The 27,368-nt window shown below is 36.0% G+C and overlaps 1 protein-coding gene across 7 annotated transcripts in view; it reads right to left on the bottom strand.

Annotated features, from left to right (window-relative positions):
- The window catches only part of PCNX1 (pecanex 1), an 86,255-nt gene that overhangs the window by 16,520 nt on the left and 42,367 nt on the right, over positions 1-27,368 (bottom strand). For 4 of the 7 annotated variants that reach the window (XM_042873520.1, XM_042873498.1, XM_042873470.1 and 1 more), the window contains 20 exons: positions 24,305-24,395; positions 22,481-22,538; positions 20,225-20,442; positions 19,353-19,506; positions 18,768-18,800; positions 16,658-16,829; positions 13,093-13,203; positions 12,546-12,637; positions 11,331-11,440; positions 10,061-10,166; positions 8,877-8,969; positions 7,148-7,298; positions 6,428-6,569; positions 5,344-5,521; positions 4,842-4,950; positions 4,120-4,249; positions 2,734-2,792; positions 1,798-2,013; positions 1,126-1,379; positions 44-274 (listed from right to left, as the gene is read on the bottom strand). In XM_042873520.1, the coding sequence (XP_042729454.1) occupies positions 44-274; positions 1,126-1,379; positions 1,798-2,013; positions 2,734-2,792; positions 4,120-4,249; positions 4,842-4,950; positions 5,344-5,521; positions 6,428-6,569; positions 7,148-7,298; positions 8,877-8,969; positions 10,061-10,166; positions 11,331-11,440; positions 12,546-12,637; positions 13,093-13,203; positions 16,658-16,829; positions 18,768-18,800; positions 19,353-19,506; positions 20,225-20,442; positions 22,481-22,538; positions 24,305-24,395 (2,708 nt within the window). The remainder of the gene's footprint in view (positions 1-43; positions 275-1,125; positions 1,380-1,797; positions 2,014-2,733; positions 2,793-4,119; positions 4,250-4,841; positions 4,951-5,343; positions 5,522-6,427; positions 6,570-7,147; positions 7,299-8,876; positions 8,970-10,060; positions 10,167-11,330; positions 11,441-12,545; positions 12,638-13,092; positions 13,204-16,657; positions 16,830-18,767; positions 18,801-19,352; positions 19,507-20,224; positions 20,443-22,480; positions 22,539-24,304; positions 24,396-27,368) is intronic. The other 3 variants (XM_042873508.1, XM_042873480.1, XM_042873490.1) reach the window with 2 other exon arrangements.

Genomic DNA, 27,368 nt, shown 5'->3' on the forward strand with positions numbered 1-27,368 from the left:
ATTCTTGAATAATGAATACCTATCCTCACGTATTCATACCTACCTTTTCTCTTCGAGAGCAGCAATATTCTATCCAGTTCAAATAAATCATACAGAAACTCTCTCTTGAGATTCCTGCTAGACGGTGGTCATAATCTTCATCAATATTGGGGTTAAATGTTGGGTCTACATCAACATAATTGCGGTCTGTGCACAACCGCAGTCCTTCCTGCATTGTCTCGTTAGCTAACCACTCCTCTAACTTGGGGGAAGTTGTGACATAATAGATGATTCCCTGAAATAGTAGTTAAAAATCCATGAGTCAGTATTATTACAATAAAAAAAAATATTAACCTAAAATTTTTCAACTCATTCACAGACTTTCTTGATAACAAAGAAAAATGATACACAATAGAGCTTACTTAGCTCCCAGATGCAATAAATTCAACAGCAATATAGATCTGTGTATGTTAATATTTTCAATGACTCCCAAAAGTTTTTAAAGCATACACTTAAGGAGCAAGGGAAAGAAAAATGGATGGAGCAGGCTAATTGCAGAAAAACACATAAATGGGAATTCTTAATTGAGTGAACATGGATAGTATAGTTCTAAGTAATTAAAATACTAAATTTAAAGGTGAGGCAGCTTAATAGTCATATTTGGAGAAAAACTTTGTGTGAATGTACCTCAGAAAAATTTAAACTTGAATTTTTTCATGACAGATCACAAATAGGGAAATAGATCATATAAGGGACCTAAAGTCTATACAGAAAATTTGCAGATTTAATAGGATCCTTCTTTGAGTAAAACAAAAATAAAGGAAAGAAATGACTTTGGCTCTTTCCAAGAGAGTCATACCAGTTACCATTTCATTTACAATGGCTATAGCATTTTGGTAATAGCCTTTCAGTTTCTAGTTCAGTTTCAGTAAGAAAGAACAGCCTCTTGGTCATTCTTCTGCTCTTACAACCAAATATCAATTATAATTGCCAGTACAGCAAACTCTGGCCTCTTTTGATGAAGCTGTTCAGAAAGCTATAATTCATATCACACCCATGAAAACTAGTGGAAGTTCAATGCACAAAACCACCCCCAGCTATAATCCAGCCTAGCTCCCCCAGAGTTTATAGTTATCTGACTCATACCTTCACGTAGTAAGTGGTGAGAATTTTACGGAGATCAAAGACTTGCAGCATGGATGCCGCACTGTTGTCTGTGATACTGTAACCCTCCAGAACATACTTTGTCACAAGCACTTCCCAAGCCAGCCAACGCTGCCCAAATGCAGCATTAAATGAAAGCATGTGAGGAAGGTGACCAGGTTCACAGCAACAGAAACCTTCATCTTCCTCTACGCCTTCAGTGATGGCCTCTACTTCTCTTTGCTGACAATAAGTTCCTTAGGAAAGAGAAAATAATAAAATTAAATGCTTCATACAATTGTTTTAATGTTGACTTGCATTTACAAGAATTTACAAATCATATTAGAGTCCAATTATTTTTCTGCAACACCAAGTTAACTACTTGACAGTGAACTAGAGATTTGGATAGTTTAATTTATCAGTGTAGGATCACACACATTCTAATTAGGTAGTTATGAATCAGTTATCATAGCCATATTGCATTAAATGTGAAGAGAGGCTTAGCATCAGATCTGTTAGAGGTTATTTTTCCTCACGGGTCAGATACCATAAAGTGGCCCTGAAGCTCAATTTTCAAAGCGAATAATTTATAGGATGGAACAGAAAATAACTGAAGTTTTCAGACCAAAAGACCTGTTTGTGGTATAGACAGTTAAGGAAGGGCAACACACTCACCTCTGAATTCAAGCCCTCTCAGCTGGAAGGTGACCAAACCATTTCCTATCTCTATAAGGTGTACTAGTGCATTGAGGTAGTCAGAGGCAAGAATGAAGCAGTCCCCAGTACTGTAGTTTCCCCATCGACCCAACAATAAATCTCCACATAGGCTGTGCTGAAGGGAACGGGTCAAATGTTCATAGAAGATTGAATTCAGATTGTTATCATCTGAACCTGCAGGAAGATTGAATTTTGGTTATCATCTACATTTGCAGAAAAACTCAAGCTGGAATGTCAATTATGAATCCACACCGAGTCTTACATTCTTCTCAACAGCGTTGTTTCTAGGCTATCAACCTCGTGCCCTCTGTTCCTACCCCAGCTCTCAAGACAACTACTCTGAATAACTGCTAAGTGAAGTTCAATACTCTTGACAAAAATTTTTCCCTCTTACTCCTCCATTTTCCAAATTATTCTTTCAGTATAACTCATGCATCTCTCACCAATCTACTCCATATAATAATGTGCAAAAGCAAATATGCACAAAAGTATCTCAACAACAACTGCTGTATAGGTCTCATCATCATAACATTGAGACGTCCTCAAATAATGTTTAGCTTTTTGGTTGCTTAAGAATAAAGAAGCAAAACAACTTAATACTACAATTATAGATGAAGAAAAAGTAAAGCAGAGATACACAAAGGTAAAAAAAGAAACAAGAAAAGTGCATAGAAAAGGAAACAACGAAGTAAGGAGAGAGATAACAAAGGAAAAAAATAACAGGAGATGACAAAGGTCCAGTAGGGTTTGGAAAAAAAAAACACAACAAAAAACCAAAAAAGAACTCAGAAGACAAACTGGGAAATCCCACAAATCCCACAAGAAACAAACATTTGTATCTTTGTTCCTTGTGAGCGTGTTAGTAAGTACAGAACAAAAACACATGAAAGCTACCTGGATTTCGATCAAGCTGCGAAGCCAATCTTGTATTTGAATGATCCACACGCTTCGTGCTGAAATTAAAATGAAGTGTTCTTAATGAAATTTATTACTGTACAAAAATCTATGGGAAGAAACTACTGCTAACAGAAATTTATAGAAGTATTCCCAGTGAAATATTTCTAAAAATTTTTCTTTTTTCTTCTTTAAGTATTTTATATCCCTCTGTACTCAGCCCTGATTAGGCCACACCTTGAGTACTGTGTTCAGCTTTGGGTCCCTCACTCAAGAACTCAAAACTCTGAGGCCCCAGACCTTGTTCAGAGGAGGGCAATGAAGCTGCTGAGGGGTCTTGAGCACAAGTCTTATGAGAAGTGGCTGAGGGAACTGGGATTGTTCAGTCTGAGAAAGAGGAGGCTTGGGGGGGACCTTATAGCTTTCTACAACTACTTGAAAGGAGGCTGTGTTGAGGCGGGGGGGTCAGCTCTTTCCCCAATAGGACTAGAGGAATGGCCTCAAGTTGCACCAGGGAAAGTTCAGGTTGGATGTTAGGAAAAACATTTTTTCTGAAAGAGTGGTTAGGTGCTAGAACAGGCTGCCCATGGAAGTGGCAGAGTCACTGTCCATGGAAGCTTTGAAGAAATATTTACATGTCGCACTGAGGCACATAGTTGTGGGAAACATTAGTGATAGGTGGACAGTTGGACTGGATGATCTCAGAAGTCTTTTCCAACCTTGGTGATTCTACGATTCTATTTTCTGCCTATAATAGCATTATGACTCTGTAATTAATGAAGCCTGTCCACTGTATGCAGTCACAATATATCTTTAGCAGTAGAACTAAGTGTAACTGTTTTCTTAGATATCACAAAGCTTTAGATGTGACAACTACACTTAAATAATTTACTAACATAACTAATATTCTGTCAAAAATGGGGGACTTCAGAGAAATAAAACACAAAGAGGTAATCTGACATGAATAATCTTCTAATGGCATCTTGATCATGCAAGGATTTTAAGATTTTATATTGAGGTTAACCAGTTTTAGCTGTGAAATGGACAATAATGAGGAGAAGTCAAATACAGTTAATGTACTCTCCCAACAGTCTTTTTAAAACAAACTCATGCTTCGAATGCAATTGCACTTTATAAAGCTATAATTTTGATGCTTAAAAAACAATACCAAAATTGCATACCTCTCGGTAGCAATTACCTATGAAGCCAATGTAAATGCTGCTAGAATAAAAACAATTGCTATGCCATTTCAGAAAGAAGATTAGTGCTCTAATTTTCTTCAGGAAAAATAAGATAGCAGCACTTCAAGGTGAACACTCATTTAGCCTTAGTTCCACATTTAAGTAAAACAAAGGACACAGTCTTTAAAAGTCTTATTTCACCTACTTGTAGTCTCTTTCCCAGAATTTGACAGGTCTGGCATAAGAAGTGATAAATATTGCACTTCCCAGGAAAGGATTCAGTGGAGTAGAGAAGAATGCTGACACAGCTGCTTGGACAAATAACATTGCAGAATCTGTAGGATAACAGGATTAAGGAAAACAAAGCAGCAAAAACTTTCCTCAAGCTTCTGTAACAATACGTGAAGTATACAGCAGCACCAAGTAAGAAAAAAGAAAACAAACTCCAAGAAATATTGTGCAGCAAAGTATCTTTACAGTTTCTCCAGTTGTCAAAGGGATTACTTTTGCTTTTGAAAACAGAAATAATTAACGGTATTTGTTGTAGAATTTTCAGATAATTACCACCAAATCTAACATGACACTAAATTGATACTCTATTCAATCCCGCCTACACAAACAATACTCACAACCTGAAATCACATGGTTAGTGACTCTTGAAAAAAGGAATGGAACGTCAAAGGAAAACTTATTTTCCCAGTTGTTTAATTCCTATGCTTTTTATGTTAGAATTCTGTTTCTACTTTGTCTGCTGCTGTTCAACTTATAATATTGTAGCAAGGTAGAAAGCATGCTGTTTTTCATAAATGTTCATTGGACTAACCTGCTCATTCGTGAGATATATCTCATAATACATAATGATTATAACATTCAGAATGTATAAATAAATACCTTCCCCCCCAAAAAATCAGCAATTACAAAGGATACGTGGCACAGCAAAAGGCTGGGCAAAAGCATGGAAGGCAGATCCCCATGTTATCTGCCAGGGAGCAATGTAGGTATATACAAATCTCAACTTATAAAAGAGTTCCCAAAGCTGTAGGAAAGAGGGGAAAAAAAAAAAAAAAAGCATTTTCACTGAAAATCAACATACTTTGGAGTACAGTAAATAGACTTTGGAGTTTACTGGTCCTAGAGTTCTTGCTGGTATACAAGAAGCCTTTGGACTTACAATAAGGATGCAATTATGAAGTGAGTCACATTAATATGCACTACATTGTTCTACCAACAGAAACTCATGAGATTTTTAGAAAGGCTCAAGTGCTGTCTCAACAAAACATAAGTGCTTTGAGAAGGAGAAGTCTAATCAATATGCTGTAAGAACTGTTAAAGTGCCAACAGGACTAATGATCTGAAGATCAGCTATCAGTTAAGGGTATGGCCAGCTTTCCCTTTTGGATGACTTGAAACACAGAGAGTTAAAAGTTACCTTGCTGAAGAGTATGGACATGAAGAAGAGATCTAGCAGCATGGTCTCAGTAAAACTTTTGTAATCAAAAGTAAAGAAGAGCACTGTGAAAATAACAGTGACGTACTGGCACGTTGGGCTACTGAATGATGAACGCAGTAACTTCAAGCCAGCTATTGTGATCATTAAAGCACCCAACCTGAATAGAAATTAACAGAAAACAGTTATTTATTTGCTGCCTGAAAGGCTATGTTTATAGACCACCTAAATTGTTGTTCCCATGCAATGTCAATCTCCATCAAACTCAGGGTTTGTATTTGGATTTTGTTCATTTGCCTTGGATGGTTGGTGGTATGTGAGCATTTACTTATTTTAAAAGACACCTTCACTTTTTCTTTAGAGGTTACTAACCAAAGGATTAACATTATTTGTAAAACAGTCTTGCTAAGTAATATTAGAGGTATCCCTGTTTTCTGAACAGAAATAAAGCCTTAAATTTAGGTTATCAATATTGAGATGCAAAAATGCTAGAAGTGTTCCAGATTAATCAGCAAGAGGATGTTACTGTACACCAATTATCATTATTTCCTGCATGGCTATACCGACCTAGGTTGTACAGGAAGAAATACAACTTAATGACAGTGTTTTTTGTTTTTTGTTTGTTTGTTTTGTTTTTGTTTTGTTTTTTAATTATTATTATTTTTCCCTCAGAGATGGTAACTGATGGATCAGAAGGTTATAAAAATAATGTTAGCATCTTTAATTTGCGGGCTGGATAATCATATTACAGACTGCATACCAACAAGAAAATTCTTCTCTCACAATGCTAGGTAACTCTTCAATTTCCAATCTTTATAGTATATACTATGATTTGAATGATTTTTCTTTGTGTAGGTTCCTATTTCAAAACTGCAATATTCCATTTTGTTTAAAGCCAACAAGGTGACTCATTTCTACATAAGCTTTCAAATGAAGAAAAATTGTATTTATTCCTTTCCTTACTGCTCAGGCAATAGCATTAGCTGTCTTCCCATTGATTCTACAACTATTTCAATTCCCACCGGAACAGACACATTCAGATTACTTGATAGCCTTTTATACTTACTCAGTATCCAGTTTCTTTGGACTAGCAATACTCTTAGCACTGCTACTAAGCTCATTGAGGACTATCAATGGATAGATAATATTCTTCTCTATAAAAAGGAGCCAAATGTGAAGCTTCTCAAACCACATAACATGCGCAGCATCTATCAGGAGATATTAAAAAGATAAGATTGCACTGATAGATCAAATCAGGTAACAGAATCTGGATTCTTGATACAAGTCATTTTATGATTAAACAAAGAACAAAAGTATCCAGTTAGATATTAATAGAAAACTACTTTGTTGTTAAATGTGTGAATAACACCAATAAGAATTAAATTTATCCTAAGATGAAATCTTAGAGAAGTACTTCTCTGAAGCACTTGAAAACTAGTATATTGAAAAAACACCTACCTAAATAATTTTTAGAAAAAACTAAATGTTTTCCATCAAGGTAATCATTAGCACAAACCTTGAAACTTAAAGCACAGTCCTCAAAATCTTAGTGGGACTGCTCTGAAATATATGATAATATAGCACATATAACATAGCATCATAATCACTTCAAAGTGCCACAGAATCGAAGTATGACGAAGTGACCAACTAAAACATAACTAAATCAGGTTTCAAGAAATATTCCGCTGGTGACAATAATAAAGGAAGAAGTTGAAGTGTGGCAATCATTAACACAAGTTGGTTAGCAACTACTGCAAATTCAAAACGTATCACTAGTGGTACTTACTTCGGACTTCAAACTGATAGTATTCCTTGGTTTTCAGCAGCGGGTGAGAAAAGCAATGCCAAGGAAGTTGCTTTCGGAGTTGAGGCAGAACGTAATGGGTCACAAAGCCTACCGTACCCACCAATGCATAGAGAACATAACTTAAAATAGGCTAAAGAAGAGAAGAATTGAAGAAATTAAGATTTGTGTTCTATAATAAAAAAATAGAAGAAATTTAAAAAAAACTATATACTATAACACAACACTTTCTCCAACATATGTTGCTCACAATCTGGGCATATACTTCGTGAATAACTGTACTGCCAACTTAAAGATCAAACAGGAAATGCCCAAGAACAAAAACTTTATTTCTAAGAATTTTCCATTAAGTTTAGAAGCATTTTAAAGCAAAAATAATACACCAATCTTCCTTCACAGTCCATTACTTTTTACTCATCTGCATTTCATTAGATAAATAATAAAGCTACAATCCTCTAAAGACAAATCCACTTTTCATTTTCACCTGTTGGATAAAAGAGGTATAAGAAAAAATAAATCATCACCTCTTATATTCTCAAGGAGAATGTGAATAAGAAATCTTCAATTAAGACCAAACTCCTTTATGATACTCAAGAAACATCACCATATTTAAATAGTCTGAAGACTGAATTTCACAGTGACATCTCCTATATGCTTTAAATTAGTGGATATACCTAAGTAAAATCAGAATTCTCTTTATCTTGTTATAACATTATAACTTTATCTTGTTATAACTCTCAAAACCTAATTTTATTGCACTACACAAAGGTAAAGACCATAAAGCCAAGTTTCTCAAACGTGGAAGAACATAAAATTCAGGAGGAGCACTGTTGTCCAAACATACAATAGAAGAGAGAATCCCCTTAGAAAAGCCTTGCACACCTTCCCAAATGGAACACTGAAAATAAAACATCTGAAAATCTAAAGCTACATATATATATATGTATATATGTATATATATATATATATATATATATATTATATATATGTATATAGTATATATATGTATATAGTATAGGTATATACATATATAGTGTGTGAAATGCTTTTAAAATATGTACGAGAAACTTTCACTTGTCTGAAATAAGGCTGTTCATAAGCTAACTGACACAGTCATTTGAGGAATATTGAAATAAGTCAGTAACTGCAATTCTTAGACAAATGCCTTTATTAAACGAATTCAAGTACAGGATATGGTGCTGTGTAACCATCATTAAGTAGGATGCATATATACACTTTAAAGATATCCAAAGCAGAAGTATTACCTAGAGTGACAAGTCAAAAAGCACCCTAAAACTCAGATTTTCTGAAGTCCTGAAAACAAGCATTTCTGGAAATGGCTACTCCTTGCCCTGCAGTCTATTGCACATTAGCACGCACACAGTTTCTGAGTCAGTGTTCACCCTCACAAACTTTAATAATCAAACCTTTTCTATTTTTCTTTACACCAACTTAACAAAGACAGATTAAGAGAGGGCAGTTTGTGTCAGGGCTAATGCAAACTAAGAAATGCAACAAACAAAAGCCAACAAACCTAACCACTTAAGAATGTGACACAAAAAGCTGAAATGTGAAAATGATCAGTCACGCCCTTGTCACACTATAAATTTAAGGATAACCTAAATCTATTCATTCTGGTAATAACACCGCTCTGCTAAGTGTTACGTATCATTAGAATATTTGTATACAGAAAACTAATGGAACACCTTACCTGTAAAACTGTAAATACTGTACTGACGTGAATTGCAAAATAGAGTACACCAATGACTATACACACAATCAGGTCAGACTGCAATCGTTCACTCTGGAAGTCAAAACAAAATAATTTTAGCAAGCATCAGTTTGGTTGTCCTCTTCAGAATCTTAATGTGCATCAGCAGTAATAGTGAAACTGATTAAAAGAAACTCCAATGATGCCAGTGTTAACAGCTTCCAGTGAAATTATCAGAAATGTCACAAGGGCACTGATTCAAATAAGTTAACTGCAAAGATATCTACTCAAAGTGTGACAGGACAAATTAATATACTCAATACACTCTCATTCAGGACCATTAAGGGTTATATATAGCAGTGAAAAAAGCTGACAATGCTAACCAAATTTTCCAGATGTGATCTGTGAATTGCTATGATCTGTGAATAGAGCAATTAAGAACTCTCAAGACAGCTGCCCAGACAAAGCTAACTACCTGGCAGAACAACTCTCTCTCCTTTCTCCTCCTCTACAGAAGAGCAAAGGATGGCTTTGGAAAGACCAATGAACCTGGATTTTCTGTTATCTCAAAAAAAAAAAAAAAAAAAAAAAGCAATAGAAGCTACACTTTGGGAAAGGATTTAAAAAACCCAACAAAATGATTAGCATCAAGCTAGTCACAAGAGGGCGATATAGGCTCAGGGTCATTAGAAGTCACAGTCTTCCAAGTTTAGACTTGCTCTCACTGTAAACACACACAGAAAAGCATTACAGGATAAACTACTCTAAAATCAGAAAAATACTTATGCAGAGCAATTATTACTTCAAGGTCTTAACCTTTCGGGATGCAGGTTTTGGGTTTTTTCTGCAATAGAAGAAATTCTACGTTTTAAAAACACTGAAAGTCATCCTCAGCTCCCCCACTCTCCCAGCAACTAAAGATATTGAGTTGCAGCTCCCATACAGTCTTTCTGTCCCACTGCTGTTAAGACTGTGATTTCTCTGTTTGTAGTTTCCACACATTTGAATCACATCATACTTGTGTCTGCTGTACTAGGAGAAATCTGTTGATACTGTTCATCCTTTAGAGCCTAGACCAACTCAAGGAGATAGTCTTTTCTAAAAGTTAAATTTGCCAAGTCTTTTTATTTACTGCTCCAGATTAGACTGAATTAAAAAACAAGTGATTAAAAATGCCTACTTACCACAGAATTTCTAAGCTTTTCAGGTAGAGGATCTTTCACTTCAGACAGAGGATCCTCAGGGTTTTTGTCTTCAGAATTAGGAAAAAATTTTGATTGCACTAAAGAGCTTGAAGAAAGACAAAAAGAACCTATTGAAAAGCATGAACTACTCTGCTGTTAGAAGAGTAACAAAATCAGAAGATTTATTTACTGCAAGTTTACAAAAAAAGCACTAGTATATTAGTGCTTCCACATGGAAAAGTTTATTTATAACAAGATCTCAATTTTAGAATAGCACCAGTCCTCCAGCTACACAAAGAGAGAACTTGAACTGCTGTATGAATAAAACTAGCTGCTTATTTTTCTAGGGACTGGGTAACAAATAATTGGACAAAGGCTGAATTTCTAAACTGTGATCAAACTACTCATGAAACTAAACTTTAGCATGTAAGTAATAAAACAAAAGCTCTACATGTTCCAAAGTTCAGACACAACCTGAACACATCAGTTAGAGAACAAAGAATTCCCTGACTTAAATCCAACTGATAAATTTTCTGGAGATCCTGCATGAACACTCAGGTACAAATCTCTGATCTCTCTATCTACAGAAGAGGCTCTGATTACATGACTCAGACAACTGCTCAAATTCATCCAGCATTATAGCTACATTTAAATCCAAGTTCAAGCTCTGCCTAACCACATATGTGCCAAATGAGCCTTTACCGGCTATTCTGTGGAAGCCACATTTCTCCTACTGTAAGCATTTTGTTTTACATACATAACTACTAACTGGTAAGTACTCTCATCATCAAATCAATACACCCCAACACAGATGAACAAGACTGTTTCCCCATTTTGGACGGGTGCACAAACACTGGTCTGTATCCAAGATCAAATTTTAATTTGTTCTTGGACCATACATTCAAGGGAAGAATGCAGTATCAAATTAAGCGAGAAAAGTATAGTCCAAGAAAAATCCACAAGTGGGCTTAAGCTTAAACTAGTACTTTCAGCACCTCTTTAATCATTACAAATCATTGCTACACAAATGCACTAGCAGGAAGCTGGCACACGACTGGTAATTAGAAAGCATCTGAATCAGACTTCAGCTGTAAAGAAAGGTTGCCCTTCAAAGGAGAAAGCAGGTGCAAAATTTGAAAGTTTCCTTTTAAAATACTGAACCAATATCATACGATTTTTGACAACTCCAACGTCAGTTTAATATTTTGTATCTAAAATCCCTTTGAGACTTGCTTCTTCCTTGAAAAATAATCCAAAAAGAGTCACTTACAAAAGCACAGAAGGGTCACTACTTTGTCTGCTGAGATGATATGACATTGCCACTAACAAACCACAAAATATGGAGAAGAGAACTGGAATATGCTGCCCATCCCAAGAATCCTGGAGAAAAAAAAAAATATAAATAAGGAGGAGGCAAAGCATTTAACACTTATCTGACACATAAGAACTCCATGTTTCATAATACAAGAATGGAAATACATAAATAATCACTCTACAATTCCACAAATAAATTGGAATTCCAGCAGAAAAACACTATTCAATATTTAACTATAGGTTAGAAGTTCTAACAGTCTACACTCCTTAGGGCTATACTATCTTAATCATTTAGTAGTCACGAGTTTTCGTAACACTCAAGAATTTCATACATTCCCCAGGAGCACATCCTTAGAATTGCATTTTTAGTCACTTACTCTGAAAGCTCCCCATGTTATTTCTCAAGTTTTTTTTAAATAACAGTCTGACTTAAGATGAAAGCAGTGTTTATGTATGTTTTTATTTTCATAATCTGTACTGGATCAGAAAAAAAAAAAAAAGAAAAAAAAAAAGAAAAAAAGACAGTGACCCTTCCCTAGAACCTGTCTTGAACAGAAAAGTATACAAAGGCTAATGAGACAAGCAGGCTTATCTGCAGAAAGCTAATCATGTTCTGTGGTGATGGAAATATTTTCTCTAACAGCTTTTTGCTGTCTACAGAATGAAAAAGAACCAGAATCAAACACAATGGCATTTTAAGGAAAGGCTGCTTGTTTGTGTAGGCAGACATACATCATCACTTTGACACTGGAAACCCTTTCCTATATCTTTTCAAATAAACACAGATCTGAAAACAGTTTATGGCTTATATCACCACAAAAAAAATACTTAAGAAGAACCCTATTTTAGACATTAACACATCAATACATAATAACTCCATAAGAAATAAGGAAGTTCCATGATTGTTACAAGAATTAACGCAGAACAGAACTGAAGGTAAGTGTCATGTTTTAGGCAAACAACAGGTAGCACATAAATAGATCACCTTTTAAAAGCCAAAGTCTGCTTTGCTCCTACTTTCCATCTGTTTCACTGATACAAAAACTAAGGAAATATGAAACTTTACCAAATCAGACTAACATTTCTAATTCATTTTCTGTATGTTTGAGATTGAAGGAAAAAGAACAAAATTCAAAACATGAACGTATGCTGTGTGTGCAATTTTGCTTACCTTCAGGGCACCATAGCACAGTCCGTACAACAACGCTACTGCCACAATACTACAGATGAAACTGTAAAGTGCTGCAAGCAGGCTTGTGGTAGCTAGACATCATAGTGGAAGAAAAGGCATTAGAATGCTTTCTAATCTTCTAAATCTACTTCTAATCTAAACAGCTTAGAATATGAAAGACTTCAAGTTGTTTAAAGAAGTCAGTTCAGCTCCCCCTGATATTAAAAACCCAACCCACAAAAATGTATCCATTTTCCCTTAGAAGATAAAAATTATTTTTATGGCTTCATTTACATCTTCATTAATTCAACAGCGTTACCATGCGAATGGCTAACACTGCAAGGGAAACAAGTACAAGAAGTATAGTTTTCAACAGACTAAGTAGGCCGGTAATTCTATTCCTCAGTAATTGATCAGAACTAGAACCTTTTTAAAATGCAGTTAGTATTCCATACGTACAGGTCACGAATATAGATGGTGTAATCATTAAATTCTTTTACTAGCCCAATCTAATGCTTTTGTCAATGCTGTGGACAAACACACTCACCATTGCCACCAAAGACATGAATATCCAGCTGTTCACAGAGATACATCACAAATGTATTCACCTGAGGCAGGAGACCAATGAAGAATACTATGGGGAAGCATAGTGTAAACACTACAGGGGGAAAGAAAAAAATGAGTTGAAAAAGTGATGATTATATAAAAAATACTGCATGTTAACGTACTCTTCAGCTTAAGCTCTAGGGTACCACATGCTACATTTCTCATACATTTCTCAAATTTCTACCAGACTGAATATAGAGGTTACACTTTCTCATAGAAGTGACTGAAATGACTGAATATAGAGGTTACACTGACCAAAAATTCAGAAGTTGTTTTTTTTTTTTCTTTTTTTTTTTTTTAATTCAGTTCTAATCATTACAGAAACTCACACAGGCCAATTCAGACTTTAAGTTAAAAAAACCTGGCTGATATTTTTTTTTAACAGATTATGAGATTTGTACATTTTCATTCATTGTACAAAAAGCTTCCATAAGCCTAGCTGCCTATTTTTAATTATATAAGTTAACAACAGCCACACCAATTTAAGAGATGCCAATCATTTCATCTCTAGGTTGCCTGTTACTAATAATACCTGACAATTCTACTCATTTACCCATTCCACTTCTTAAAAATAAGTTAAAAAAAATTGTTGTCCTGATACTAAATTACATATTTTAAAGTGAAAATAGACAACTTGACATGAACCATTAAAATCTCTGCAAATTACAGGATTAATAAAATAAAGATAAATAAATGATACAATTGCATTACATAGAATGGTCACGGTCCCATCCTGGGCAAATCACTTACTTTCCACCTTAAGGAAAAAAACATGCAGAAACTATCGTCCTCTCTACAAACAGGAGGGGAATCAACTATTTGAAAGGGTAGATAACAGCAAGACAAGGAGAAATGGTTTTAAGTTGAAGGAGGGAAGATTTAGGTTGGATGACGGGGGGAAGTTCTTTACAGAGAGAGTGGTGAGGTGCTGGCACAGGCTGCCTACAGAGGTTGTGAATGCCCCATCCCTGGAGGTATTCAAGGCCATATTGGATGGGGCCCCGGGCAGCCTGGTCTAGTATTAAATGTGGAAGTTGGTGGCTCTGCCCCTGGCAGGGGCATTGGAGATTCATGACCTTTGAGGACCCTTCCAACCCTGGCCATTCTGTGATTCCCCACAAGTGTTATGTTTAAATCTGCTTCTCATGTGATAAGCTTTCAGTTCTGAAATATAAAACCATGAAAATCATCTTAGCAGACTAAATCTGACAGGACTTTCTGCAATCTTAGAGACTTGTAGCTTCAGTGACCACAGAGTTGGAGCTATCTTGCTCAGAACCACAAGTCTCAATTCTAAGTTTCTAATGTCCATTCAATATCTACTGAATGGTTGTATAGTAAAGGCATCACTCCTACTTGATGAAGTTAAATAACTAAAGCTGTTTTAAAACACTTAGGTTCAAGACTTGGGAAAAACAAATTCTAATTTTTACTGATACAAGTTAGGGAATACATGCCTAAGGACCAGCCACTCAGGACCTGAAGAAAATATTTCAGAATTCTCAAATCATTACTCATGCAAATCTATACAGCAGGCAAACAACATAGCGTTATCAGACTGGATGGTTAAAATGTGTCTTCATCAAGGTCTGAACGATTAACTATCTTACATCAGTTGTGAACAAAATTAGAAAATAAATATGCAAAAATACAATCTATAAAGAGCAGTCTAGCAAAAACTCAACATTTCTGATGGCTTTTGAAGTCCTCAACAGAACTATTCTCTCATGGGCACCATTTAGGAGAACAGAAATCACCTGCTGTTGGATCAGATTCAGACTAATTGATGAAGTTTGATTTGTGGAATAGGTGGAAATTTCTACCAGACGTCACGTGTGGTAAGGACACACCAATGGCATTATCTAAACACAAAGTCTGCCTTGCACCTGTGCTGTTCTAACTGCTGTTCCTGGGAATGGGAAAAAAAGCAGCTGAGTATTTTCCTCTGTGCTAACAAAGTATTTGCTACTAGCCAGCTTCCTCTGTGAAACAAAGATTTCTGAAACAGCATTTCAGCAACAACATGAAGAACAACAGCAACAACCCAAAGGCAGAGCAGGAAGGAGTTTTAGGGAGGACTTGGGGTTACACAAGTTTTGTATGTAAATTTACACAAAAAAAAAAAAAAGAAAAAGAAAAAAGAGCTGCATTCAGAACACTTCAAAAAGTCTGGAAGGTGAAGATCCCAGTACATCTTCCTAAAACTGAAAAAGAGTAAGCACTTTTAAAAAGGTCTTTCTTCAGAATGCCCACACCATCCATATATAAGGTTTTCTATTTAGGTATGGGGATATGAGTAATTTTCATAGTGTATATCCAAAGTGGTGAGAAAAGATTTCCGAGGTCAACAGAGAATAAACAAAGGGAAAAACAGGCCAGTTTTAAGGAAACAAAATGAAAAACAGTCTGCTGGATTAACTTCTTTTACCATAGCAGATCCAAAACAAAGAATACCAGTACGTGATTAGCTCCACAAAAGATATAGAAAAGCAGCTTTGAAATGGTGTGGACAACACTGCTCATAAATAAGAGGCTCAGATCTTCTCCCTCTGGGCACTTAAATATAGTTTTACTATGCATGAGGCATAAAAATCAGAATGTTCTTAAAAAGAAATCAAGCAATAAATAATAATTCTCAGAGCGCCCAAGTCGGTAACTCTTATTAATCAAAGGAAAGTTAAAAAAAATAATAATCAAGACCAATATTTTTTTTTTTCTTGGAAAAAAAGATTGTCCTAAAGCAGAAGCAAGCAGTCATAATATTTAATTATTGTATCGCTTCACATGCAGATGTTTTGATGTAATTGAAGGGCTGCAATGAAAAACCAGGTGCGTTCCAAATTACGCATTAAGAAAGATTTAATCCGCTTATAATGTATTTAATAATTGTGTCCATACTGTTCTACTCAACTGCTAAATAAAAATAACCTGCTCTGAGAGAGTCCCAGCTCATTTGTGACAAAGTCCTCTGCAAGAGAATGGGCTATGCATGTTCAAATCATAACATGTGCCCCATCCCTGGAGGCATCCAAAGCCAGGCTGGATGTGACCTTGGGCAGGCTGATCTAGAGGGTGGAAACCCTGCCCATGGCAGAAGACTTGGGAACTGATAATCTTTAAGACCCCTTCCAACCCAAGCCACTCTAAAATTCTATGATTTAATTACTGAGCAGGTAGGTCCCAGCACAGGGTAGCATAACAACATTGAAGAGCAAAGAAGGGCAAGTTCATGGCCAACAATGGAAAAATCAGATAAGAAAGATTTGTATAGCTTTTTAATTATGACACCATTTTACCTGACAGCTCTTCAGTTTGTGACAGCAAAGCTATAGAAAGGAACAATTATCCTATAAACATCAGTAAGCTGAAGTTCCTCTCTCCAAAGAAAACTAAATGAACGGTAGTTAGGCGACAGTGCAACAGCATCACAAGGTTCAATGCGTGAAGAATAAAGTAGCTCTACTGTGGTGAAGTAAAAATTTCAAATTAAAGGAAAAGCCACTCACCTATAACTAAGTCCCTGGCTGACAGCAGGAGCAATGGGTTGGTGAAAGCCATTCCATACAACTTGAATCTCGTTGTAGATATGTTTCTGCTGCCATAATCCAACAGCCAAATAAGACCACAACATAAACAGAAATATACAGGCCTACTATAGGCTATGATACGATTATGACCCTGTTTAAAAAACAAAAAATATTTCACGATTAGAAGAAAACCTATTTTGTGTTCAACCTGTTACAGTTTCAGAATCAAAATTATTTTTTGCTCATTGACTACTCCTACAGTGTGTTGTCACCTCATTTTTTTCATAAAATCCTTAAAAACATTGTCTTGCAGGGATGGTTTTTGTGGCTTTGATCTATATAATGAGTATACAAATACACAGACTCAGTTATTTTCACATTTTTTCTCACCTGAATTTCCCAGTTTTCACAACACTAAATGTCAGAAAAACTCTGCTGAAGCTTCATAAGCAAGAGAACAATATTTTGACTAAAAAACAATTGATGTTTATTACTCAGATACTGCTCCTGCTGAAAATGAAAGCATTTCTGTACCCATTAAAATACACAACTTACTGCCTAAAATAATATGAATGATGTGCTTCAGAGGAATAAAGCTTTACAGTGTCTTGTTTAGGATGTTACTAAAGTATTGTGTCCTGGCAAGCTAGAAGATGCTCAGTAAAATATAAACATTGTTCAACATTACCACATTAACACTTTCATGCTCAAATTAAAACTCACTAGAGTACTCAGCCTAAGAGAGTTGGCAAAGAGTCTGTGAGCACGCTAATACAACTGAATGATCTACAAGGCTAGAACAGCATATCTGCAAAGCTTTGCTACTTCATTCTACAACAAATCAAAATGCTAAAAATATTTTTCTCTGTTACTGCTGGAATGCTAAAGATTCACCCAATAACTTATCCTTATACTGTTCTACAGCACAAGTTGCCTTGAAACTGTAGAGGAACTCTTTATAAGAGACTGTAGTGATAGGACAAAAGGGAATGGTTTAAACTTAAACAGAGAAGATTTAGGTTAGATGCTGGGAGGAAATTTTTTACTCAAAGTGGTGAAACACTGGCAATGGCTGCCCAGAGAAATTATGGATGCCTCATCCCCGAAGGTATTCAAAGCCAAGTTGGATGGGGCTCTAGGCAACCGGATGTAGAAGTGGAAGGTGCTCCTGCCCATGTCAGGGAATTGGAATGAGACATTCCAACAAATTAACAGCCAGCAGCGTGCTCTTGCAGCCTGGAAGGCCATCAGTAACCTGGGCTGCATCAGAAGAGGAGTGACAAGTAGGGAGAGGGAGGTGATGGTCCTCCTGTACTCTGCCCTTGTAAGGCCCCGTCTGGACTGCTGTGTCCAAGCCTGGGGGCTGCAGTACAGGAAGGATGCAAAGCCATTGGAGCAGGTCTAGGGGAGGGCTACAAAGATAAATGAAGGGCTGGAGCACCCCTATCAAGAAAGGCTGAGGGAGCTGGGATTGTTTGGTTTGGAGAAGACCCCTGCGAGACCTCACTGCAGCCTTACAGTACTTAAAAGGAGCTTACAACCAAGAGGGGAACTAGCTTTTAACACTGCCTGATAATCTGTCTGACAGGACAGAGCAGAGCGGCTTTAAATGTAGGGGAGATTTAGGTTAGATACTATTAAGAAATTTTTCCCTCAGAGGGTGGTGAGACACTGGAACAGGCTGTCCAGAGAACCTGTGGAAGCCCCATTCCTGGAAGCATTCAAGGCCAGGTTGGATAGGACACTGGGCAGCCTCATATGATTGTTGGCAATCTTGCCCATGACAAGGGGATCTCTCAGGTCTCCTCCAACCTAAACCATTCTATGATTTTATGATTCTTAGTCCCCTCCATCCCAAACCATTCCATGATTCTGTGATAAAACAGAAAGCACGGGATTTGCTAAAAACAAAAAGCATGGAGAGGAAAAAAAATATAGCATAAATTCCCTTATCACATACTAAGAGAATATAAGCCTCTTGTACCTTATGAGAAGTCATATAAGAAAAATGGCATAACATCAAGAAGATCAATTCTTTGTGGAAATTTTACATCTGCAGGGTTAATAGAGGTATATGCCTATGACTTACATGTCGAGGGGAAGAAGAATCTGGTTGAACACTCTGAAACCAAAAAGAGGGAAGTTATCCACTCCACAGTAAGTACATTTTACTCCTCTCTTCCCATCCCTTTCTCTTTTCCACCTTAATAGTTCTATCATAAAGAAAGAATCTTTCTTAATTTCAATATTCCTTACGTACCATTAACACTTGCCTGACAAAAATGTCTAACAAAAACTAACTCAACTGATTAAAAACATGTTTAGAAGCAATTGCATAATACGAAAGCATTGAGGTACATCAGCTTAAAAAGAAGAAACGCACAAAATCAACATTTAGTTTGTGGGTTTCTTTTTAAGCAGTTTGATTTTGTTTCTCTTTCAGAAAACAAAAAGTGAGAGCACAACAAATAAAGGACTGTTTAACAAACATGCAGAACTATTCCAGTTAAATGATCTTCCATAACCATCTATCAAACTCTCCACTAAGGTGAATTTTGCTTATTTATTTTTAAAAACAATAAACACGTACTTTTTCTTTAGCTCCAAATAGCCTGCAACATCCAATCTAAATTATTTCTACTGTTTACACAAATGAAGATAGAAACTGAAATACCTTCAACAGTGAGTACTGACAACTGGCTATAACCAGGCAGAACTGGAAGACCCAGATATCCTTGAAAAAGCCCTCAATAAGAAGTACAGAGCCCAGAAATGCAACTAGAATTGCTAGGATGACAGCTAACACATTTTCAAGGATCTCACGATTCCTGTATGAGAGGGGGAAAAAAAAAAAGTATTAAAAGCTAATTGTGTTTAGAAAAAGGTGGAAGAGAACAGCAAAGGTCAGAAGTTAACAAGAGATATGCTGTTGGCAGCAAAGTAGTTAAGAATTGTGTAAATTATTTTAGTACTCTTAGCAAAGATAAGAGCTGCCGGAATAACCAGCAATAGCAATTAGTTTCTTATGAAATCATCCTCTATAAAGCCACACTACTGTACTGAATACTTCAAGAAAGGTCATTACCAAAGTGTGAATACTTGATACATTCCCAAAGCTGGTAACTGGAGGTTGATGTTTATTTTATGCCACTAAGTAAATGAAGCAGGGACAACAGGTTACAGCATTACATGACTCTTTGGAACATCATGTACATTGTCTACTTGCTGAAACAATTACACATATACGCAGGTTCTAGTACCTGTCAGTTTGTTCATTGAGAAGCTTACTTTCTAGCATTAAAAATAGATCAAACAATGAGAGATTTGTTGCTTAAGATATCATTCTCACACTAACACAAAGTGAGAGAGAGGGCTTCTTCTAGCTTTCCTGAAGAAATAAAAAGTAGCTTTTGCTATTTTAGAAACAAAAACTTATTTTGGTATTATTATTTCGTCTTTCACAGTACAGTAAAAGCATTCCTAACAGGAATCCTTCCATTTTTTCATCTTTAATTACTGAAGTCTAGCAATATACAAGGACCTCACCTATCAAATAAAGCCAGAAGAGTTAATCTATCAAAATTTATGCTAATCCAAAGCTTAGGCAGTATCCAAAAACGATAGTACTGCTTGACTTTTTGAGCTGCTTCCTCTTGAGGTTGCAAGTGGTCCTGAAGGTCAGGGCTCAGGTCAATATCTTGCTGCTCCAGTAGATCTGTATCTATGGTTAGCAGCCTGTTCAACCTGATCTGGGGAAGAGAAAGCTAAAAGAAAGTCAGTATTAACAGAAGTTCCTTCTTATGTATCACTGCATTCTACTGAATGCTGCCTTGAAAAAAAACAAAAAGCACTATAATTATTTAGTTTCAGTTTTAAGAAATTAGATTTTAAACTGATCTGTGACTTTTACTTACTTTTTCTGCCCTTACTATGGTAAATGAAGAGCACTAGCAGCAATAACAGTTCCCATTCAATACAACTGTGGCATTTTAGCATATGCCTCACTTCAAGGTACATATGTACTAGGCACATTATCCCACTTACTCTGAAAACTTCGAATTTGAAGACTAGTAAACTGATACATGAGCAGTAATAATGCATATAAGAACAATACAAAGTTCTGAGTTAAAACAAATTATAGACCATTTCTTATAGTCAACTAATCTGCATGCACATCCATGCTGAATGGTTGGTTTTGCATGACAAAGCCACATGTACAGCCATCAGTGGTCAAATTCATTGCATTCAGATTATACTGAGAGACATACAAAAAAACTTCAACCCTAACCTGTCCAGTACTGCTTATGATTGACTCTAGTTGCTCAGTATTCTGCATTCTGTCACTTCAGAATTTTCTTCAATTCACAGTAGTACTAGCATCTAAGGAGAATACTGAAAGCTAAAAAAAACCCCACCATTTTGCACTTACATACCGTTTAACTCAGTTTTTACATTAACAGGCCAAGAAATTCCTTAATGCACTGACCTTTACGAATTCTACAATTAAAATATCACTTAATGAATAAGTTAACGATTGTTAAGGCAAAAAAATAAAATACTCAAGTCATACTTAAAGTGCTGACATTATACAGTTATATATTACAATTAAAAACTCATTTTTGTAGCTTTTTTTAAATTCCTTACAGTATCAGTATACAGTAACTATCCTCAGCCAGCTACTCCTTCCTAGAAAGATACTAAAAAGAACTAACAAAGGAGGAACATCCACTTTCTAAAGGAATTTAAAAGCTCATTTTAGATGAGCTGTGTTAGAAAGCAGGTGCTTCTGCAGTTTTTTGAAGTTCTGATCTCTTAAAAGGTAGAATCAATTTAATGTATCATTTCTCACATTAGTAATCAGTCAATGTTCCCCCTTTGGATATGCGGGCTCAGCTTTTATATATATAGTTAATTTGCCTTATACAAAAGCGCCCCCACACATATCCTCAGTGGAACCACATTGGCAGTTACATGTCAGGGGCTGGAAATTAAACAAAGTTCTAGTAGGCAGTAAATGAAGATCACATTCCTGATCAAAAGCATGGTTGGGTAGATTGAGGTTGCTCATTCTTTTCTCAAGTGTGAAAACAAAATGTATTCTTCTCCCTTGATTAGGTTAGCAGATACTTAATATATTTCACTTCATCTTCCTAGCTTAAAAATTATGATCTTAGGGATTTTGACCATCTGCAGTGTTTTTGTATAGAAACTGAAGCAGTAGAGTTCAGAATTATAAGCACAGATACATGTGGACTTAACAACATAAAAGAGGTCAGAAAACTACGGAATTCCAAATCCACTTGCAGTATGAAAAAGCTTCTGCGTTTCTCCATTCACTCTTTCCACTGCAATTAAACTTCATACAGCAGATTCCACTGAAAAATGTCTAAACTCCATTCAGGGAAACTGCTAACATTCCCTTTGTTCCGAACACAAACAAGATTTCTTCTTTCTGCCACAGTATACTTTTGCAGTGGAAAGAAGTGCAGCTTTATTCACATCATCCAGTAATCTCTGGACAAAGTATCTCAGAATATCCCAAACAAGGACAGAGAAGATTCAAATTACCATGCTTTAGATCAGTGGAAAAATTTATGTTTACATTTTAAACTGCTACCCAAAAAGATGAATTTGTACGTATATTCAATGACAGCTGAATAGTACCAGTTTATCTTCACTGAAACTCTAGTAAAAAACCTTCTTAAAACGGACAACCACTGCATACGATGATTAATCAGATAAATAGAACTGTCAAGTCTTCTGATTTTTTGCATGCTTTAAAAATAAATAAGACAAACTTACTAGATCATGTGGGTAAAAGTGAACTGAGGTAGAACTCGATACGTGAGAGTCCGTGTCACTATAAGAACAGGGGGAAAGACTTCATATTATAAAACTACATTTGATTCCAAAAGGCCACTAATTTACTACTGTCCTAAATTAATTCTGACCACTTGCAAATTTTAGCTAAATGTCGTCCTCTAGAGTTTTCTTTAGATCACATATTTAAAATACATGTATCCACAAAGGCCTAGTGAATAACCAGGAAAGAAAAAAAACGTTGATAAGGGCCTTGCATACTGCACTAAGTATCTGTAGTACATCAGGATCACTCTTCACCCTTACACTTAGTTTAACTTTCCCAACACATGATTTGACCAGGCAGCCCATAAGTTCTCTACATAGATCACAATGATGAAAATTACTCCTTTAAAAAAAAAAAAACAAAAATAATCCACAAAGATATTTTATAATCTGCTAACTACTGATGTGTAAACACACAACACTAAGTCAGTGAGGTGTCTCCTGGGCGTTCACGGTTTGTTAACTGAACACTGTTTTTACCAAGTCCCAAAACTGACAAAAGTAGTATGCATTCAAATATACTGACTTCAGTTGTTTCAGAAAAAATGCAAACTTTAAGCAAAACTTAAACCTCTGCCATAAAGAGCAAAATTACTTCACAACTTCCATTTGTTAGTGAGGAAGAGAAACTTCTTGCTGTAAAAGAGTCCATATCCAACCACTGCACTCCCCCCTCCATAATTTTGTATAGCATTTGGCTGTGTTTTTCATGTAAATTCCACAGCTGTAAGACTGGTATCAAACTTACATAAATTCCCTTCAGTTCCTTGCTTTAAAATAAAAGTAAACATTTCTTAATATTTTATTTCACTGAAACTATCATCCTGATAATCGATTGTTTCGATTTGACCAGTTTGTTCCTTTCATTAGCATGTACAGCTTCACAACAGCAGCCACCAGCAAAGCCATTGCATCTGGAACATGCAAGCAATATATGCAGGCATTGATAGCTTTGTGCAAGGAATACAGAACTTTTTCTTCAAAGTTCAACCCTACAAGAAGCACTTGCACACTTCCACAAGAAAGATTTGAAGATGGAAGCTTTGAAATCCATTACTCCATAAATCCAAAAGCTATTCCACCTACACATGGTAGGTTTTTAAACATTCAGCATGATGTAACAGGTTTAGAGCAGTTCCATGTAGGGAAGCGGATTTTAAGGCCAAGGTTTGGTTTGTTTTTCCTTTCTTCTGCCTCCTGTCTCTTCAGAGAAAGGAAGTGTATCTTTCCAACAGCAAATGAACTTTCCAGTATGTAGCTGCCTTTTTCCATTGTAAATAATTTTATTTTTTTTAAACTGTAGGCACGTAAATACTTTCCTATATTGTTTCATGCCACCTATGAACTTGAGAACAAACTTATCAGTTTACATTTGCTTCACAATTGGAAGTTCATTTTTAAATAAGTTAATAGCCATAATAATTAATAGCTTCCTAATTCCCCCAAACGTGAGTTAAATTCTATAAAGGAAGACTCCCAGTTAAGCCAATCAAAAAAGCATTTATCAAGTTCTCAGTTTGGACATTTATCACTTAAACCAATATTAATCTTCGTTTTCCAAAATTTGCTAAAATGGGTAAGATTATGCACATAATTACTGTCTCTTAAAAATCACTGAAGTTTCAAAAGTAAAAATGTACAGAGAATATTTTATATAGACTTCTTTTTGTAGTTCGTAATAAACAACCTTTTAAAATTAAAATAAAAGATTTTGTTGCAGTAAGACAAGAATCACCACTCTTGACTGGCCTTCACACACACCAGATGTTAGATGCTCTTCTTGCAGCTGGCTCAAAGTTCACAAGTGACATGTCGCAGCCCCCTGTCTCGTAGAGCGTAGAACTGAACTTACCTATAAAAAAAAGTTAAGAAGAGGTCAAGAATTCATGATATTTCATCCTACTGTCACTAGATTTCTATACATCAGCTAGCTATTAAGATCAATTTAGATATTTAATTTTTTTTTTATCAGTGTCAGAATAAAAGATGTGGTAACATGTGTCACCAGTACAGACAAGATACTAGTTATTTAGTCTTCGTTCATATGACATATATACAGTAAACAGCAATAAAGAACTAAATTAAGAGTTAATATTTACAAGATGTCACCATTAACGCAACAAAAGCACAGTGTGAGCTTCCTGCACCCCCCCAACCCTTAGAGAATAACCAGGCAAACTTCTTGCAATGACAAACTTCTTCAATTCTTTCCTCCCAATCTCAGGAGAACCATCAGTAAATCATTCATCAACACAGAGGAATCATGCTATGCAGAGATTCCTCAAGTGCTCAAACTAGAATTCTTTTGATAGGTACGTGTCTACTGTTTGGAAAGAATCACAAAGAGTAATTAAAGTAATCAGAGATGCTTCGTTAGTTAGATCTCTAAAAAAAGTAAAAAAGACATGGAAAGCAGAGATCTGTTCCACAAAACAGAAGTGAACACTTCAGCATAAGATCAAAGACTGCAACCTACCATCTGAGATAAACTATTATTGTTAAAGGAGTTACAGCAACTCCAAGTTACCTCAAGACATTGTTCATTCAAAAAGTTTCAATACCAACCCTATTTCTAAATATACAATTTACAAAGAAGCTGACTGAGATTCCAACTCAGATGGTAAGTTACCTTGCTCACAATATGATGTTTTTACAGCACCCTTCTCTCCACAACTATTTGATCAGAGAGATAAGAACTGTAATTTCCCCAAGTCAGTTTAATATACTTCTGCTCAGAATGCAGGAAGCTGATTCTGAAGTTGTAATCATCTCATACAGCTCTGCCAACTTCTCCATTTCTCCTAGCTCAAAGTCTTTTACTTAACTCATGATGCAAGAGCATGCAATATTTTAAGAACATATTTTAATCAGCTAAAAATAAAAAAACAACAACCTACTATGGTACATTTGAAGCAAAAGTCTGTGTAAACCTCTCAGCTGCATATCCTGAAGCCCTATCTCCTGATGATACAGGAAAACAAGTAGCCCCAGGAGAAACACCTAACAAGCTAAGAGCTTCCAATACCTTCACAAGGCTCTCTCCCCTCAGCAGAGGGGCACCCCCATAAGGCAGACTTGCTGAGAAAGAAGATTCCATTCTGACACAGCAGCTACATGGTTCAGAAGTTGTGTACAGAATGCATCAGAACACAGTAACGCAACAGCTCTCCCTCAATATTTAATTACATCTACTACAGATATTTGTAAAGAAACATGAGCAAAAGATTCACTTCTTAAAGTCATTTTGGTTGTGGGTTTTTTTGAATTTTTTTTTGGTTATTGTTTTTGTTCAAGTGACTTCTTTAATTAGTTAAGATCTTAATGAAGTGATTTAGTTAAGTATCCCCTTGTTTTTAATGCTTAATGTAGTGAATGTTTACTGATGAGGTTTTAAATTCAAGCTGGTAGGAGGCATTAGGTACCTCCTTCCCCACAACCAATAGCTGCAGTTACATAGGGGTTTTCTGAACTGCGACAGTAAAAAAAATTTCAACAGCAAACATGAAGATAGTAGATAAAATACTACAGATTGCTCTCAGGACGAAATCACACATAAACCACGTTAGAGAAAAAGTATTTCAACCAACCAGTCTTTAAAAGAAACAATGATGTCTGGGTTACCTTACATTCTTCATGTCTTTGCACAAGCTACTGAACTGAGAGCCAGTAAATTTATTTACTACAATAATGTGATGCTAGATCAGATAAACAAGAATATACTACAAGATACAGCTTCCCATTCCTTTAGGCTGAGATACTACATCAGATAAATTTGTTCGAAAGACGTTTCCTGCACTGGGTTATACACACCAAATGCAAAGGACTTCAAAACTTGAGAAAATTTAGCATAAAAACCTTCACATAATGAAGCATCTACTGTTCCCTCACACCCAATTCATCTGAGATTATCAACGATTACTGCTTTTGTACTGCTGATATAAGTAGGGAGTGGCTGCAGGAGCATAAAACAAACCTGGTAAGTAGAGATATAGCAGATGATTTCAACAGACAAACAAAAAGCTTAATTCCAATTATTTGCACGTAAACTGCAAAACCTCTGCTTTTGCTATACCTGCAATTCATCCCTCTACTGAAGTAGATTTCCTAATGGAAGTCAAGAAAAGCATGGCTTCTCAATGAAACAAAGCTGCTCTTTAAAGTTAAACACACAGAAACCAACAAAGATCCTCCAGAAAAAAAAGGAACAAATTCACTAAAAGCAAAAAAAATATTACAGATCTGTTCAGTGCTGCTGAGGAAGCAAACCATAAGGCATGGCTGCAGACCCCAGGAGCTCCAAGTCCCAGCAGTTGTGCGAGACACAGCAGTCTCCTCACAGCACTCTAAAGAGGGATCCCAATGCTCATAACGCCCAGCACACATGGATACACCCAGCCTCTGGGAGTCACCTGAGTGATTTTCTTTCCCTCCTATTCCTACCTCTCTTACAGTTGTCTCAAATATTTTTGATAGCATCACAACGAAGCAGCTTTAAGTTTCCTCTTCTAAGGACAGCAGTATATCACATAGTATTAGTATTATCAAGTTGTGAACAAGCCAGACAAAGCCTTATTTTAAAAGTATAGAAATTCAGCCAACATTTGTACACTAAATAGAAATGCTTGTAACTTTTCACCTAACTTCATCTCAAAAGAGGGCTTCAGATTCTTCACTGTACTCTACCTGGAGCACATCATGAAAACAATAAACTGAAGTTACTGATACTCCGACAACTCCAAAATACGTCAGCGTTATGGCATGAAGGGGAGAAAAGGTGAACATGCTTCCTTTGAAACAAACTGTTTCAGAGCACAAAGTATTGCAT

The sequence above is a fragment of the Lagopus leucura genome, unplaced genomic scaffold, assembly GCF_019238085.1.
Source record: "Lagopus leucura isolate 7727_CA_CO unplaced genomic scaffold, USGS_WTPT01 Super-Scaffold_1, whole genome shotgun sequence".
In the NCBI taxonomy this organism is placed as follows: Eukaryota; Metazoa; Chordata; class Aves; order Galliformes; family Phasianidae; genus Lagopus; species Lagopus leucura.